Below are 12,811 nucleotides of genomic sequence, written 5' to 3'. Positions count from 1 at the left end.
AAAATCTCATTTTATTTGTAAATATTGAAACATAAACTCTTGGATATTCAGTGCTATATTTCATATGACATTAGGTGTCTTTTTGATTGCCATATAGTTGTTGAATAGTTATATTTCCGTTGTTATTGGTTACATTTAGAATATGATTACTTAAGTGTAATTTCTTCCAGATTCCTGAACTTGATTTGGTGTGTCATCTACCTGAACAAAATGTAATTGAATTTTGACTGCTATGACCAGCTGAACAGTTAATTGATTCTAAAAGATTATTTGAAGCTATAAATAAGATGATACTGTAAATTGGAATAGAGAATTCTGCTTAACGGAAGTTGGAGTTATAGGTTCCATACATTTTTTTGCTTGTATATTACATTTTTATACTTATTTTCTAGGGGTGAAAGCTGGCTTAAAACGAACGTACTCAGCTGTTACTCAGGATCACCTAGAAGTGAGCAACATGCCACAGTGGAAACCACTGCTATATGCTGTAGCATTTCTTCACACAACTGTTCAGGTTTTAAAATATGTTTCTTTTCTTCTGTCATAAAGCCATGTTTTGTTTATCGATGCACCATGTTATTAAATGAAAAACATGTTTAATTGGAAATCCCATGTTGGTAACTTAACACAAATAAAATCAGAAAGAAAACAATGCACCTCTATTACTGCAGCTGCCTTAGAACTCCGCTCATGTTGATCTTGCACCTCCAACAGGGATGGTATTTCAGAGTGAAAAAGGAGAGTCAACCAATGATCAATCACTGTACTCTTCTGTTAAAGTCTTTGGGCATGGATGTGTGATCTGTCTTTCAACTAACTGGTTTTTTAATAATATTTTAAATCATAAAAGCACATTAAAGAAATTTACAGCTTGGGTTGAAAAACCATAGTCTTAAAACTGCTGCTTTCACAATGAGAAGTGCTAAAAGGGTGAATATAAATCCTTCCTGCACTGAAATCTGTAGGAGGAAATGAAGGTGGAAGATGATTTTGGGTCTTGCCTTTCAGGAGTTCCATTAACAAAAGTGCTTTATGGATTAACCACAATTTTTCATCATTCTATTGATAGATTTTGCAGTATCTTTAGTTTATATTTGGTGCATAGTTAATTGTACTTTGTGGCATCTGCACACTGGTATGTTGTGGTCCAATGGAAGGCTGTGGTATGCTTGTCTTTGGCCCATCACTTCTTTCTTGGTGGAAGTTCAGAATGTTTAAATACCAGATATTGGCCTAGCAACCACATACTGCCAACTGCACCTGTAAATGATTCAGTAAGAACCAGCTTTTGCTACTTGCATCTACACCATGCAGAAACATCAGTGTTATGAATAGACCTAGTCCATAGGAGGGCCACAGACAATGATCATGGCTGATGAGTCTGGACATCCTTTCATTGTTTAAATTAAAGAACTGTAGATCTAGACCCACAGATTCACTGCACTTTAAAAAGAGATTTTTTGGAAAATGTTAATGTTCCTATTCTTTGTTTATATCTCTCTACTGATGATGATAAATGAGGAAATATTAAACTACTAGATAATTAATCAAGCATTCGGCCTGGTGAGTGTTAAGAGAAGAATATTTTTTTTTAAATTTGTGAAATACAGCCCTAGCTGGACTATTGCATTCTTAGCATATTTAATGTATTTTTCTGTAGTTAATGCTTTCTTCACAATTATTATCAATCAGACTTTTACCTTTATCTGTTTTACAGGAAAGACGAAAGTTTGGTCCGTTGGGCTGGAACATTCCTTATGAATTTAATCAGGCAGACTTTGCAGCCAGCGTGCAATTTGTTCAGAATCATTTGGATGATATGGACATTAAACGTGGAGTGAATTGGAGCTGTGTTCGTTATATGCTTGGAGAAGTACAGTACGGTGGCCGTGTTACTGACGACGTTGACAAAACATTGCTGAATACATATGCAAGAGTGTGGTTTGGAGAGCATATGTTTAGTGAAAAATTTTGTTTCTACAAAGATTATGTTATTCCAAAAGGGAAAACAGTTGAAGACTATCTCCAGTACATAGAGCAGTTGCCAGCGATTGATACACCTGAGGTAAAATATTGCAAAGTACTAAAGGGATTTTTTTTCAGATAAACAATTTAATCAGGCATATTTTCCAGAGCCATGAATGTATATGTTAAGATTAGCAGGCAGACCATTATAGTGAGTATATAGTGTAGATCTGCTGACCAGGAAGAGGTAGATGAGGCTGCCTTCAAACAATTGGAAGAAGTTTCACATTCACAGGCCCTGGTCCTCATAGAGGACATTAACGTCCCTAATTGTCTGCTGGAAGGGTGATACAGCAGGGTTCAACCAGTCTAGATTTCTCAATGCAGTAATGACAATTTCCTGGCACAGGTAACTAAGGAGCCAAGAAAGAAAGGCACTTGGCTGGACCTGATACTTAAGAGCGAGGAAGAACTGGTCAGGCATATGAAATCTGGAAGTAACCTTGACTGCAGTGACAGTGGTGGAATTCAAGATCCTAAGAGGAGGGAGCAGAGCAAAAAGCAGGACCACAGCCCTGGAGGGGCCAAGGGGCCTGAGTGGATGAACAAGAAGCTCCTAACTGAATTCAGACATAAAGAGGAAGTGTACAAGAGGTGGAAGCAAGGGCAGGTGACCCACCAAGAGTATAGAGCTACTGTCCAATCTTGCAGGGATAGGATTAGGAAAGCCAAGGCCAAAGTGGAGTTGAATCTGTCAAGGAACGTGAAGGGCGACAAGAAAGGATTTTACAAGTACATAAGCAGCAAAAAGATGACTAGGGAAAATGTGGGTCCATTGCTGAATGGGGCAGAACAAGTGAGAAATTATATGGAAAAGGCTCAACACCTTCTTTGCCTCAGTCTTCACCAGTAAAACTGGCCTTCAGGAATCCCAGACTCCTGAGGCGAAAAGTCTGGAACAAGGAACATATCCCTGTTGGAAGAGGACCAGGTCAGGAAGCCTTTATACAAACTGAACATATGTAAGTTCATGGTACCTGATGGATTACACCCATCAGTGCTGAGGGAGCTGGCTGATGTCATTGTGAGATCACTCCCAATCACTTTTAAATGGTCATGGTGATTGGAAGAGGTTCCTGAAGAATGGAAGATAGCAAACATCACTCCAATCTTTGAGATGGGAAGAAGAATCTGGGGAGCTACAAGCTGGTCAGCCTCACCTCAGTCCCTAGGAATGTGCTGGAAAAGATCCTCTTGCAAAGCATTTACAAACATTTGAAGAGCAAGCAGGTGATTTAGAGTAGCCAGCATGGATTTGTGAAGGAAAAATCATGCTTAACCAACCTGTCAGGCTTCTACAATGAGGCGACCAGATGGATGTTTTTTACCTCAATTTTTGTAAGGCCTTTTGACACTACCTCCCAGAATACGTTCACAGACAAGCCGGCAAAGTATGGGTTAGGTAAGTGTGCTGTGAGGTGGTTTGAAAACTGGCTAAATAACTGGACCCAGAAGGCTGTGATCTGTGGCACAAAATCTGCTTGGAGACAGGTCACTAGTGCTGTGTGCCAGGCGTGATACCAGGGCCAATGCTGTTTAATATCTTTGTTAATGACCTGGATTATGAGGCAGAGTGCACCTTCAACAAATTCACAGGAGATACAAAACTGGAAGGAGTGGCTGATAGACCAGATGGTTGTGCTGCTATCCAGAGAGATATGGACAGGCTGGAGAACTGGACAGAGTGAAATCTCATGAAGTTTGACAATGGGAGATTCATATTCCTGCATTGATTGTCCTGGTGGACAGCTAGTGCACCCTCACAGCAAAGAGGCCCACAGTATCCTAGGCTTCATTAGGAAGAGGAAGGTGATCCAGCAGGTTGAGGGCGGTGATCCTTCCTCTCTACTGAGCACCAGTGAGACCATATAGGAAGTACCGTGTCCAATTCTGGGCTCCCTAAGAAAGATACGGACTTTTTGGAGTGAGACCAGAGCAGGGTCATGAAGATGATTAATGGACTGGAGCATCTGTCATATGAGGAAAGGCTGAGAGAGCTGGGACTCTTTAGTTCAGGCAGGATCTTACCAATGTGTATAAATGCCTGTTGGAAAGATAGAGCCAGAGTCTTTTTGATGGTACCTGGTGAAAGGACAAGAGTTAATGGGCATAAATTAAACAACAGGAAATTCCATCTGACAACAAGAAAACACTTTTTTTACGGTGAAGGTGGTCAAGCAGAGGAAGAGGTTACCTAGAGAGGTTGTGAAGTCTCAATTTTTGTAGATATTAAAAACCCAACTGGACACTGCTCTGCACAGCTGACCATACTTGAGCAGGTGGTTTGGATTAGTTGACCCTCAGAGATCCCTTCCAAACTAAACTATTTTGTGATTTTGTGATTCGGGGATTGATCAGGCATGTGAACTGAGAAATAATGACAATAAAAAGGCCATATGGTCTCATTTTGCAAATTGTAATTTGGAGATTATTCCGGTTTCTGGATGTTGCCATGACTTGATAGGGTAGGGTGGAAGTTAGCTCCTGGTTGCAACCGCTTTTACATGACCAAGTGTGTGTATACTGCAGTGGTCACATTAATTGGAGGACTCAACTTTCTACTCCCCCTAGTACAGGCACGTGTGATGAAGTTAGTTAAAACTGAAACAGTCTGGGTTTTTTCTCATTGCCATTAAGTTGATAAATGCCTTTGGAGGTAAATTCTATTAAAATCAAATAGACAGGACTGAACAGAAAAAAGTAGTTTTCTGTTACTGATAATGTGCTGGCTAAGAGGGCAAGAAGATTCCAAGGTCATAAAATAAACTTGAAGTTTTGAGCCTCTGAAAGTAGTAAAAGCAGAATGCAAGGGTATTTGTGCTGGCAATGATGCACCTTTTCCAAATGAGGGTAAATGCAGCCATGATAATGTACCAGTGGGATCCATTTGAGCCCAGCTCATGAAGTGGTTCCTATCAGTGTGTGAACCTTGACTCGATCTGATTGCAGGTGCTACTTTTGTGGATCTGCTCTTCTAAGCACTTGGGAACCTATCTCACAATGCTGCAATGTATTTTTAAAGTACTTTGTTGCCTGTAAAAAAATCTGTATGTATGGTTTGATGTAGGGGAATTTTACCTTTGACTTTTATGTAAATAGGATCAAGTTCAGGAATGCAAACATCTTTTTCACCTTTGCATTTGCACATGTCAGGAAAAAAGCTATGACTTTGTTCTGTCATTCTGAAATCTGTCAAAATTGCTCATGGAAACCTTTAACCTTTTAAGCTCCCAGTCTTCTTTGTTCCACGAAGGATATTGTGCTAGTCAAAACAGTGTATCTTTGTTTCCTCCTCTTTCCATTTTTAGTTAAGAAAGAAAGACTGAATAAGTCTGCTGTATTCTTACTCTTTTGATGAAATTTCAATCTCTGATCAGAATAAACACTGACTTCTGAAGAGGACTATTGAACTCAGCAATCCCTTTGAAAATTACTTTGATTTCAGAAGGGTATAGAGCTTTAGCAATTGGTTTTGAGGATTTACCAGGCTAAAAAAAAAAGACAGACAGAATTCAACATCCCCTTTTGAATGAAAATTCCCAGAGATTTTTGGATCAAAAAGAATGAGAAATTTGGCTGTTTGAATAATTTTTGATTAATTTACAGGACATGCAGGACACTGGTCAACTGATTGCTTTACTGCTCTGGTTTCTTTGTTCATATTTTTTCATACATCATTTGCATAAAAACATAGGACCAGAGTAAATGTAGAATATGAAAAATATGAAAAACATGTAAAATGTAAAATATGAAAATGTGAAAAATTAGAAACAGCAGATTGCTTGTCTTTGGTGCTCAGTTTGAGGGCAAGACATCCTCATTGTTGGATCAGTGGTTCAAATTTTGTAAGAGACATTTAATAGCTATAATTTAATGAGGGCTTGTGAAATAAGTCACAGTACAATTGCTCCTGAAGAAGAGTTGCAGTTGTCAACCTGACAATTACAGACTTACTGATATTTCAGGGAAGTTTCTGAGAAAGCTATTATCATTCAGACAAAGGGCAGCTTTGCAGTAATTCTGTGCTAGCTGTATCTTAAATAAAATTATTCCATTTCAGAAGAAGGGGAAGCAAGGAGTGGGAGACCTAAACCAAAAATAGCAAAACCATAAAATAACCTGAATATATTAACAGTCATAAAATCTTTATGTACTTCAAATATGGGCAGTGTTTTATTCACTGTGCTGCATCCCTTATAAACCCAAGAAATTGAGTAAAACAAAATGTGCTAGAAATGGCAACCAGTCTGATTATTAGAGGCACCAGCTTGAGCTGGTACAATAAGCAATAGATCTGTAGAGGCCAAGAGCTAGTGGGGAGGGGTCAGTGTCCACATATGACATGTTTCCAACAAGCTCTAGTCTGATCCTTTGGAAAAAAATCAGTCTGTACCCCCTGATAGCACTCCACAGCATGATCCAAAGCCTGCTATGTGAAGATAATCAGAAGAAGTTAAAAACGCCCTACTCGTATGAATGAAAATGCCATTGTATATGCAGCCTATGTTAATGTTTTAGTGTAATTTAGGCTTGGTCCTTGGCAAGTTAAATGAGTGTACTTCCACTGACCTATTCATATCTATTTTTTTTGTAGAGCTGGGGATTTTTTTCCTTGTTTTTTTCATTTTCATGGCTTCTTTAATTGATATAAGTGCTTTTATTTTTTTTCTGTTTTTTTCCCTTTTGCTTTAAGGTATTTGGACTTCACCCTAATGCAGATATAACTTACCAGACTAACCTGGCTAATGAAACATTAAGTACAATAGTGAGCATCCAGCCCAAAGACAGCAGCGCCGGAGGAGGGGAAACCCGGGAAGCAGTGGTGCACCGTCTTGCTGATGAGATGCTAGAGAAGCTACCTCCAGATTATAACCCTCATGAGGTATACGCTGCTTTATAGATATAGATGTTGTATGAATGTATGTATGTATGTGTATGTTTTATGAGTTTTATTGTGCTTCTTAAATTTAATTGGCTTGTGTTTTAAAAAGCTCTTAAAATTATGCATAATGTCCCATAAGTCTGTTTTGGTTTATTATCTAACATATTCCTACATTGGAAACATATATTTCGAATGCCATAGTCCACTTAATTAGTCACCCTAACTCAGAACAGTCATTAGAGACTTCAAAAAGTTCTTGCCATCCTTAGTAACATAGAGAAGGACACCAGTGCCTCTTTCTGAAGGATCAGTGACCTTATAGTGGTTAGAGCTTTCAATTTACCTACTCTTATTATGATACCAACATTATGAATACTGGATTTTACTACTGAGCTTTCCATGCCCTGGATCTTCTGGAGTTTGAACCATAACAGATATATTTGTCAATCTTTTCTTGCATTTTTGATTAACAATCTAGCTCTAGCTCTAGGCAATCCTGCTTCAGCAGGGGAGTTGGACTAGATGATCTCTATGGTCCCTTCCAACTCTAGAAATTCAGTGAAATTCAGTGAAATCTCATTAAATAGAAAAATCCAGCAGAAAGCACTTTTGCATCAGTTTGTAAGTAGGATCTTGTGTTTTGTCATGTGTGTCATGAACAGTAACTGTTCATTTCCACAATTTTATTGTTTACAATTCTGGTTTGCACCGATAGTGCTTTTGTTCTCTGGTTGCACTCCAAGATTGTGGACTGTCCAGTATTCAGTATTGCAGCTTGTTATGTTATACTTTGTTTTTTTCTCTGGCCAACTTAGAATGCCCACTTAGGTTACAACCAATAGTCTTGGGGCCCTGGTAATATTTCCTGCCTTCCGTTCTACTATTCATCTCAGATTTAATATGTCTTGCATATAAAGCCTCTTCTGTGCAGTCATAATTCAACTCAGAACAGAGTAAAGCTTCTTCATGAAATGAGTTTCTTCTAGTTTTATTCAGCTGCTTAGAATTTTTTTTTAATTTGCAATAGCAATCAAACACCAAATGCCTGAGTAGCATACATGATTTTGCCATATTTGTAATATGTGTATTGAGCTAATTTTTTCAATATATTTGCTAAATCCTCCAAAGGATTATCTCTTCATTCTCTTGTTAAACTGCCAACTTTTTTCCTCATGGAGAATTTGTAATACTTAGAAGACATTAATAGTACTGGACTTTATATTGTAACCAGAGGGTATTCTTGCCCTCAGATTTTACCCCTGGGAAATTTGTGCACTGCCTTTTAGTCTTGTAAAGTGCACATGCTTTTTTAATCCAAATTTCACTTATAAACGGTTTGAACAAATACTGTTTTCCTCTGGCATTTCTTCTGTTTAATCTTGGTCTCATTCACTCTCATTCCTTCCTGGTTTATTCACTCAGGTTATCCACAAAAACACACAGAGTAGGCCGCCTCTTTTCAGTCACTTGACATCAAGTGTCTTAGCTTTGGAGACAACCAGTTATGGAACCAGGAGCTATAGTTAGAGTCTGGAGGGTTTATTTTGGAAGTTCTAGCCTGCACTCTTAACTTGTCTCTATTAGACTCCTGTATTTGGGTAAAACACATACTTCTCCATGTGACTGTATAAAAAAAATGACCACAAATTGTTTTCATTGCTGTTTCACTCATCATCTAGGAGTGTGACAAGCCATTATCTTTTCTCGTGATCTGCCAATCATACATGCAGGTTTTTGTTTTCTTATAAGCAATCACCTTAATGATGCTCACAATTAGACAGTTCTTTGCTTCTGTACCACTTCTCTGAGCTTCAAGAAAACCTCTTCTGCTTCAATTTGCTTGACAGCTGTTCTCTTATGATTCAAGTAAGGAGAATCAAGTTTGTACAGGATAAACTAGCATTTAATACTTTTGCATCAGCTTGCTCCCTGCCTCTCCCCCTGCTTTGTTCTTACAGGCACAGTCAGAGGATGTCCTGTTGGATCTACCTTTTCCCTCTATATTTCTTTTAAATGTTTTTGAGCTCAGGATATAAATTTGTTTCATTCTTTTATCAATTAAGTGTAGATATTTTTTCAGGCTCTGTACATTTTGATTTGTGAATTACGCTTCTCTGATTAATTACACCACTCCATTTACATGCTGTTTCTTGAGTCCACATTACTTGATGGATGACACGGTAATTTTCCACAGAACCACCCAAAAATTACACTTTCTTTCGGTATCATGGTAGTCATTCCTTTGCTCTGAGTATCTGCAGAGCATCCTCTGGTCGTTTTCCAACAGTTTATTATCAGTAATAATGTGTTCTTCAGCTGTGTCAGCTGCACTACAACTTCAGATTTTACTTCTGCAGTGTTACGAGATTTGACATTAGTTCTTGCAGTTCCTGATTCTTCGACATTTCCTTCCTCATTTTGCCTAATGGATTTACCCTTTCTCACATTCTCTAGATCTTGGAACTCATTTGGGTCTTTACCAATGCTTTCTTTGGTGGCGGGGAATTTCCCTTTTCTGCCATTTTCTGCCTAGTTCCACCTCTTTGCTACAGTTGTTTATGGCCCAGGAGTGTGGCCACTCTACACAATAAGAAAAAAATCTGTATCAAATGTGTTTCTAATCTGAACTGAAGTTCTGTTATTCTGGAACCTCTTAGAAGGGGTGGGGATGCCAGAAGTAAACTAAAGAAAGCTACATTTTTTTAAAGAAAGTTTGCATAAGCTGACAAAAAAAGAATGTCTAAAAAAAAAGAAAGAAGAAAAAATATTATGTTCACTAACATATAACCAAGAGTTTCATTAGTCAGAGCAGAAAAGAAGGGAGAGTTTAGATGTTCTCTGAGAGAAAAAGCAACAAAATTTAACAGAAGCTACAATATAATAAGCAAATGAAATTAAGCTTGCAAGTATAAGGAGTGAAATGGATTAAGTAATTACTTCCTGTGATATCTGAAAAAAAGGGAATGAGATGAGTTCTGTTGTTTGTCAATTTAAGTCAACATTTGGTCATTCAGGACATTATCACCTATATTCAGGACATTATTACCTACTAGATGAGTTTAACAATCCTGAAACAAATAGAACTAATAATCTGAATTGTAAGAGACTGAGGGAATGTGTCAAAAAGAGTTCCTGTGCACGCCTCATTGGATAAGAGCAGTTAAAAGAAAAACATTCATTAGTCAGCTTGGATTTGCTTTTAGAAGAAAATTGAGCTGCAGTAAAGTCATGATGTGGTAGTCTTTGGAAATCAAGTTATAGAGATACTATCAGTGGAGAAAAGGAACAAAAAAATTAGGAAACAAATGAAGGTAATTAAAAGCAAATACTCTTCAGGGAAAGTGGCAGGTGCCTTTGCTATCTTTGATCAGTTCTTCTGTCTCTCTTCAGCAAGTGTGGAGTGAATTTGATCAGAGTTAAAACCCCAACAGACTAGGTTAGGGAGGGACGGTATTGAAATCAATTATTTGCTGACATTCAGAGCTCCAGTTTGTGCTTTCTCTTGATACATTGTGAATCCAGAGAAAATTCAGGCTGTCACACAGAGGCCTTCATTTCTCAATTATTGGCCTTTGTTAATGACTTTGGAACCAACAACTTTCAAAACAGGATAACTGCTTTACCCTACAAGATAAACTGCTTCTTTTGTTGTTGTGCTCTCGGAACGCTTCCTCTCACCAGTCGAATAACAGACTGTGTCCACCCAAAAGACTATAAACAAAACAAGTCACCTTTGCATGCTTTATCAGACTGCAGCTTGACACAGGTGATGGAAAAGCAAAATAAAGCTTCCCCCTGACCTAAAACTGTCTTCATTTTTCTTATTCCAAAGGCAGAGGCAGAGTAAACGTTCTGCTTTCATAACCCTTTTTGCTTCTGGGTCTTGGTAAAATGATTAGGTCCAGTCAGTCCATGTGAGTGAAGACAGGTACGAGAGTGAATGTCAGCCTGTCACACTCGAGGTTTATAATGAAAATGATCCTTGCAGCTTGAAAAACAGCTTGTTAGGGAATAGACATGGAGACATTCCAAAGATACTGCACTTTATTGGAGGTTGGATTTTGACGTAAGTAGCAATAGTTTTTTCCTTAAATTTTTTTGGTAGTATTGATTTCACCTTATCCTCCACTAGGTCTATGACTACATTAGCAAGTCTTGCATGGGAATAGGAGCTCATCTGGGGAATTTACTTTGTTCTAACTCTAGTCTGGCCTGTAGGCTAAACACCCATTAGTGTTTGGAGTATGTTAGACTCCCTGAAGCGTACCTTTTGGGTTAGATTAATTTGAAGCGAAGCGAGTTTGTGCACCTGGAGTCTACATTTCAACGTAGATTTTTTGCTACAAAAAATTTTTCAGGATCTGAACTGAAACACTAACATAGTTACTTTTAAGGTGTCTCTGGTTTACTTACCAACCCTACCAGATATGGTGATCATCCAGCTCTTGAGCTGCTGCTATTTTTTACGTATTTTATTGCTTGCTTCCTTGTACGCCACAGAAAGGTGATCCTTGACACCATTTGAAAAGAGCTTTGACTTGGACATGGCCTGAGCTTGTCTTCTTTATTCAGACTTCTTATTTAGACCATCTCACAGAGTGATGGACTTCCCATTTCTTCTGACAAAGGGTATAGCAAGTAGGCAAGTCTAATTGAAAATGATAGCATTTACTGAAAATGATAGGTGGTTACTACTACAGTAACTTGATCACTGATCATTAAATGACATGAGTTCAGCAACTGCTTTTCTGCTGAATGTCCTGGAAAGTATGTGGTGACAAAGGAGTTGGGTACCTGAGGACAGCTAAAAAATATGCATAGAGGAATCTGACACAGTAAGGATGTGCCATGCAAAATCATGTAGGCAAAGCTGTTAAGATTATGATTTTAGTTGCTCCTTTCTTAAATCACCTTGTTTTATGTTAGATGACAGCTGTTTGCATAATGAAAAGGAGATATTGTAAATGGGCTTCATGGAATTAGTATATTAATCTCAGAAAGGCTATTTTGGTTAGTGAGTTTTGTCTTTTGAGGGTTTTTTCTGTCAGTCGGGATCCATCTCTTTATGTCATAATAAATACAGCACTGGAAGTAAGTAGTCTGATTGCTTGATAAGAATTCTAATACAAAAACAGTCAATCATACCTCAGAGCTGGTATTTAAAACTAATCTAAATAGCAAGATTTTCAAGAAAGGCGCTGTGTTATGCCTAGTAAATCTCACTGCAGATAAGGATTGGTTTGTATACAATAAAATAGAAGTATGTAATTTTTTTCAGTTTTCATATCTGGTTGTGCTTGGTGGTCCAAGCTGAGTGCTGTGAACATATCTAGGATTGAGTAACAAATTTCTGCATTATTAGTTCACTCCATTATTCAAAACATTACAGGTATTTTTGTAGGTACATGAAAACAAATGAGAAGAATATTTAAATTCTGAAAACTCACTAGTTAATCAAATTGTATGGTTATCAGTACAGTAATATTTTAGAATATTTATTTCATCTTCCCTTTGTAGATTCATAAATATTTTGGAAAATAACTCCCTTAACAACATCTTCCATACAATTTTTCCTTGAACAGGAGAAATTCTTCCTCTAAATGATCCCCAAAAGGAACACAAACTTTGTAGAGTAGAAAAACGTGTATTTCTTATTTAAAGAATAAAATCATGGAGTATGTTCTGTATGATTCCTTTCTAATTAGCAGCATGCACTAGACTTCTAAGTATTCTGGAAAAAAAAATTCAAATTTTTCTTGCTTTTTTGGCAAGAGGGAGAATTATCAATTCCTGTGAAATTTTCAGAAAGCAGAAGCTTTCCCTGGATTTTGTATGAAGAAAATCAGAATACTTCATTGTGTAAATTATCCAAAAAAAGTTTATTATCTCAGTTCTAGTCTTGTG

The 12,811-nt window shown here is 37.7% G+C and overlaps 1 protein-coding gene across 1 annotated transcript in view; it reads left to right on the top strand.

The window, feature by feature from the left end:
• Positions 1-12,811, top strand: part of LOC106885937 (dynein heavy chain 5, axonemal-like) — a 154,100-nt gene that overhangs the window by 122,560 nt on the left and 18,729 nt on the right. The window contains exons 67-69 of the mRNA XM_014938461.1: positions 393-514; positions 1,718-2,065; positions 6,719-6,907. Coding sequence (XP_014793947.1) covers positions 393-514; positions 1,718-2,065; positions 6,719-6,907 — 659 coding nt within the window. The remainder of the gene's footprint in view (positions 1-392; positions 515-1,717; positions 2,066-6,718; positions 6,908-12,811) is intronic.

The sequence above is a fragment of the Calidris pugnax genome, unplaced genomic scaffold (genome assembly GCF_001431845.1).
Source record: "Calidris pugnax isolate Ruff unplaced genomic scaffold, ASM143184v1 scaffold13, whole genome shotgun sequence".
Lineage (NCBI taxonomy): Eukaryota > Metazoa > Chordata > Aves > Charadriiformes > Scolopacidae > Calidris > Calidris pugnax.
Note: the sequence above shows the minus strand (reverse complement) of the source record. Positions and strands in the feature narration are given on the sequence as shown.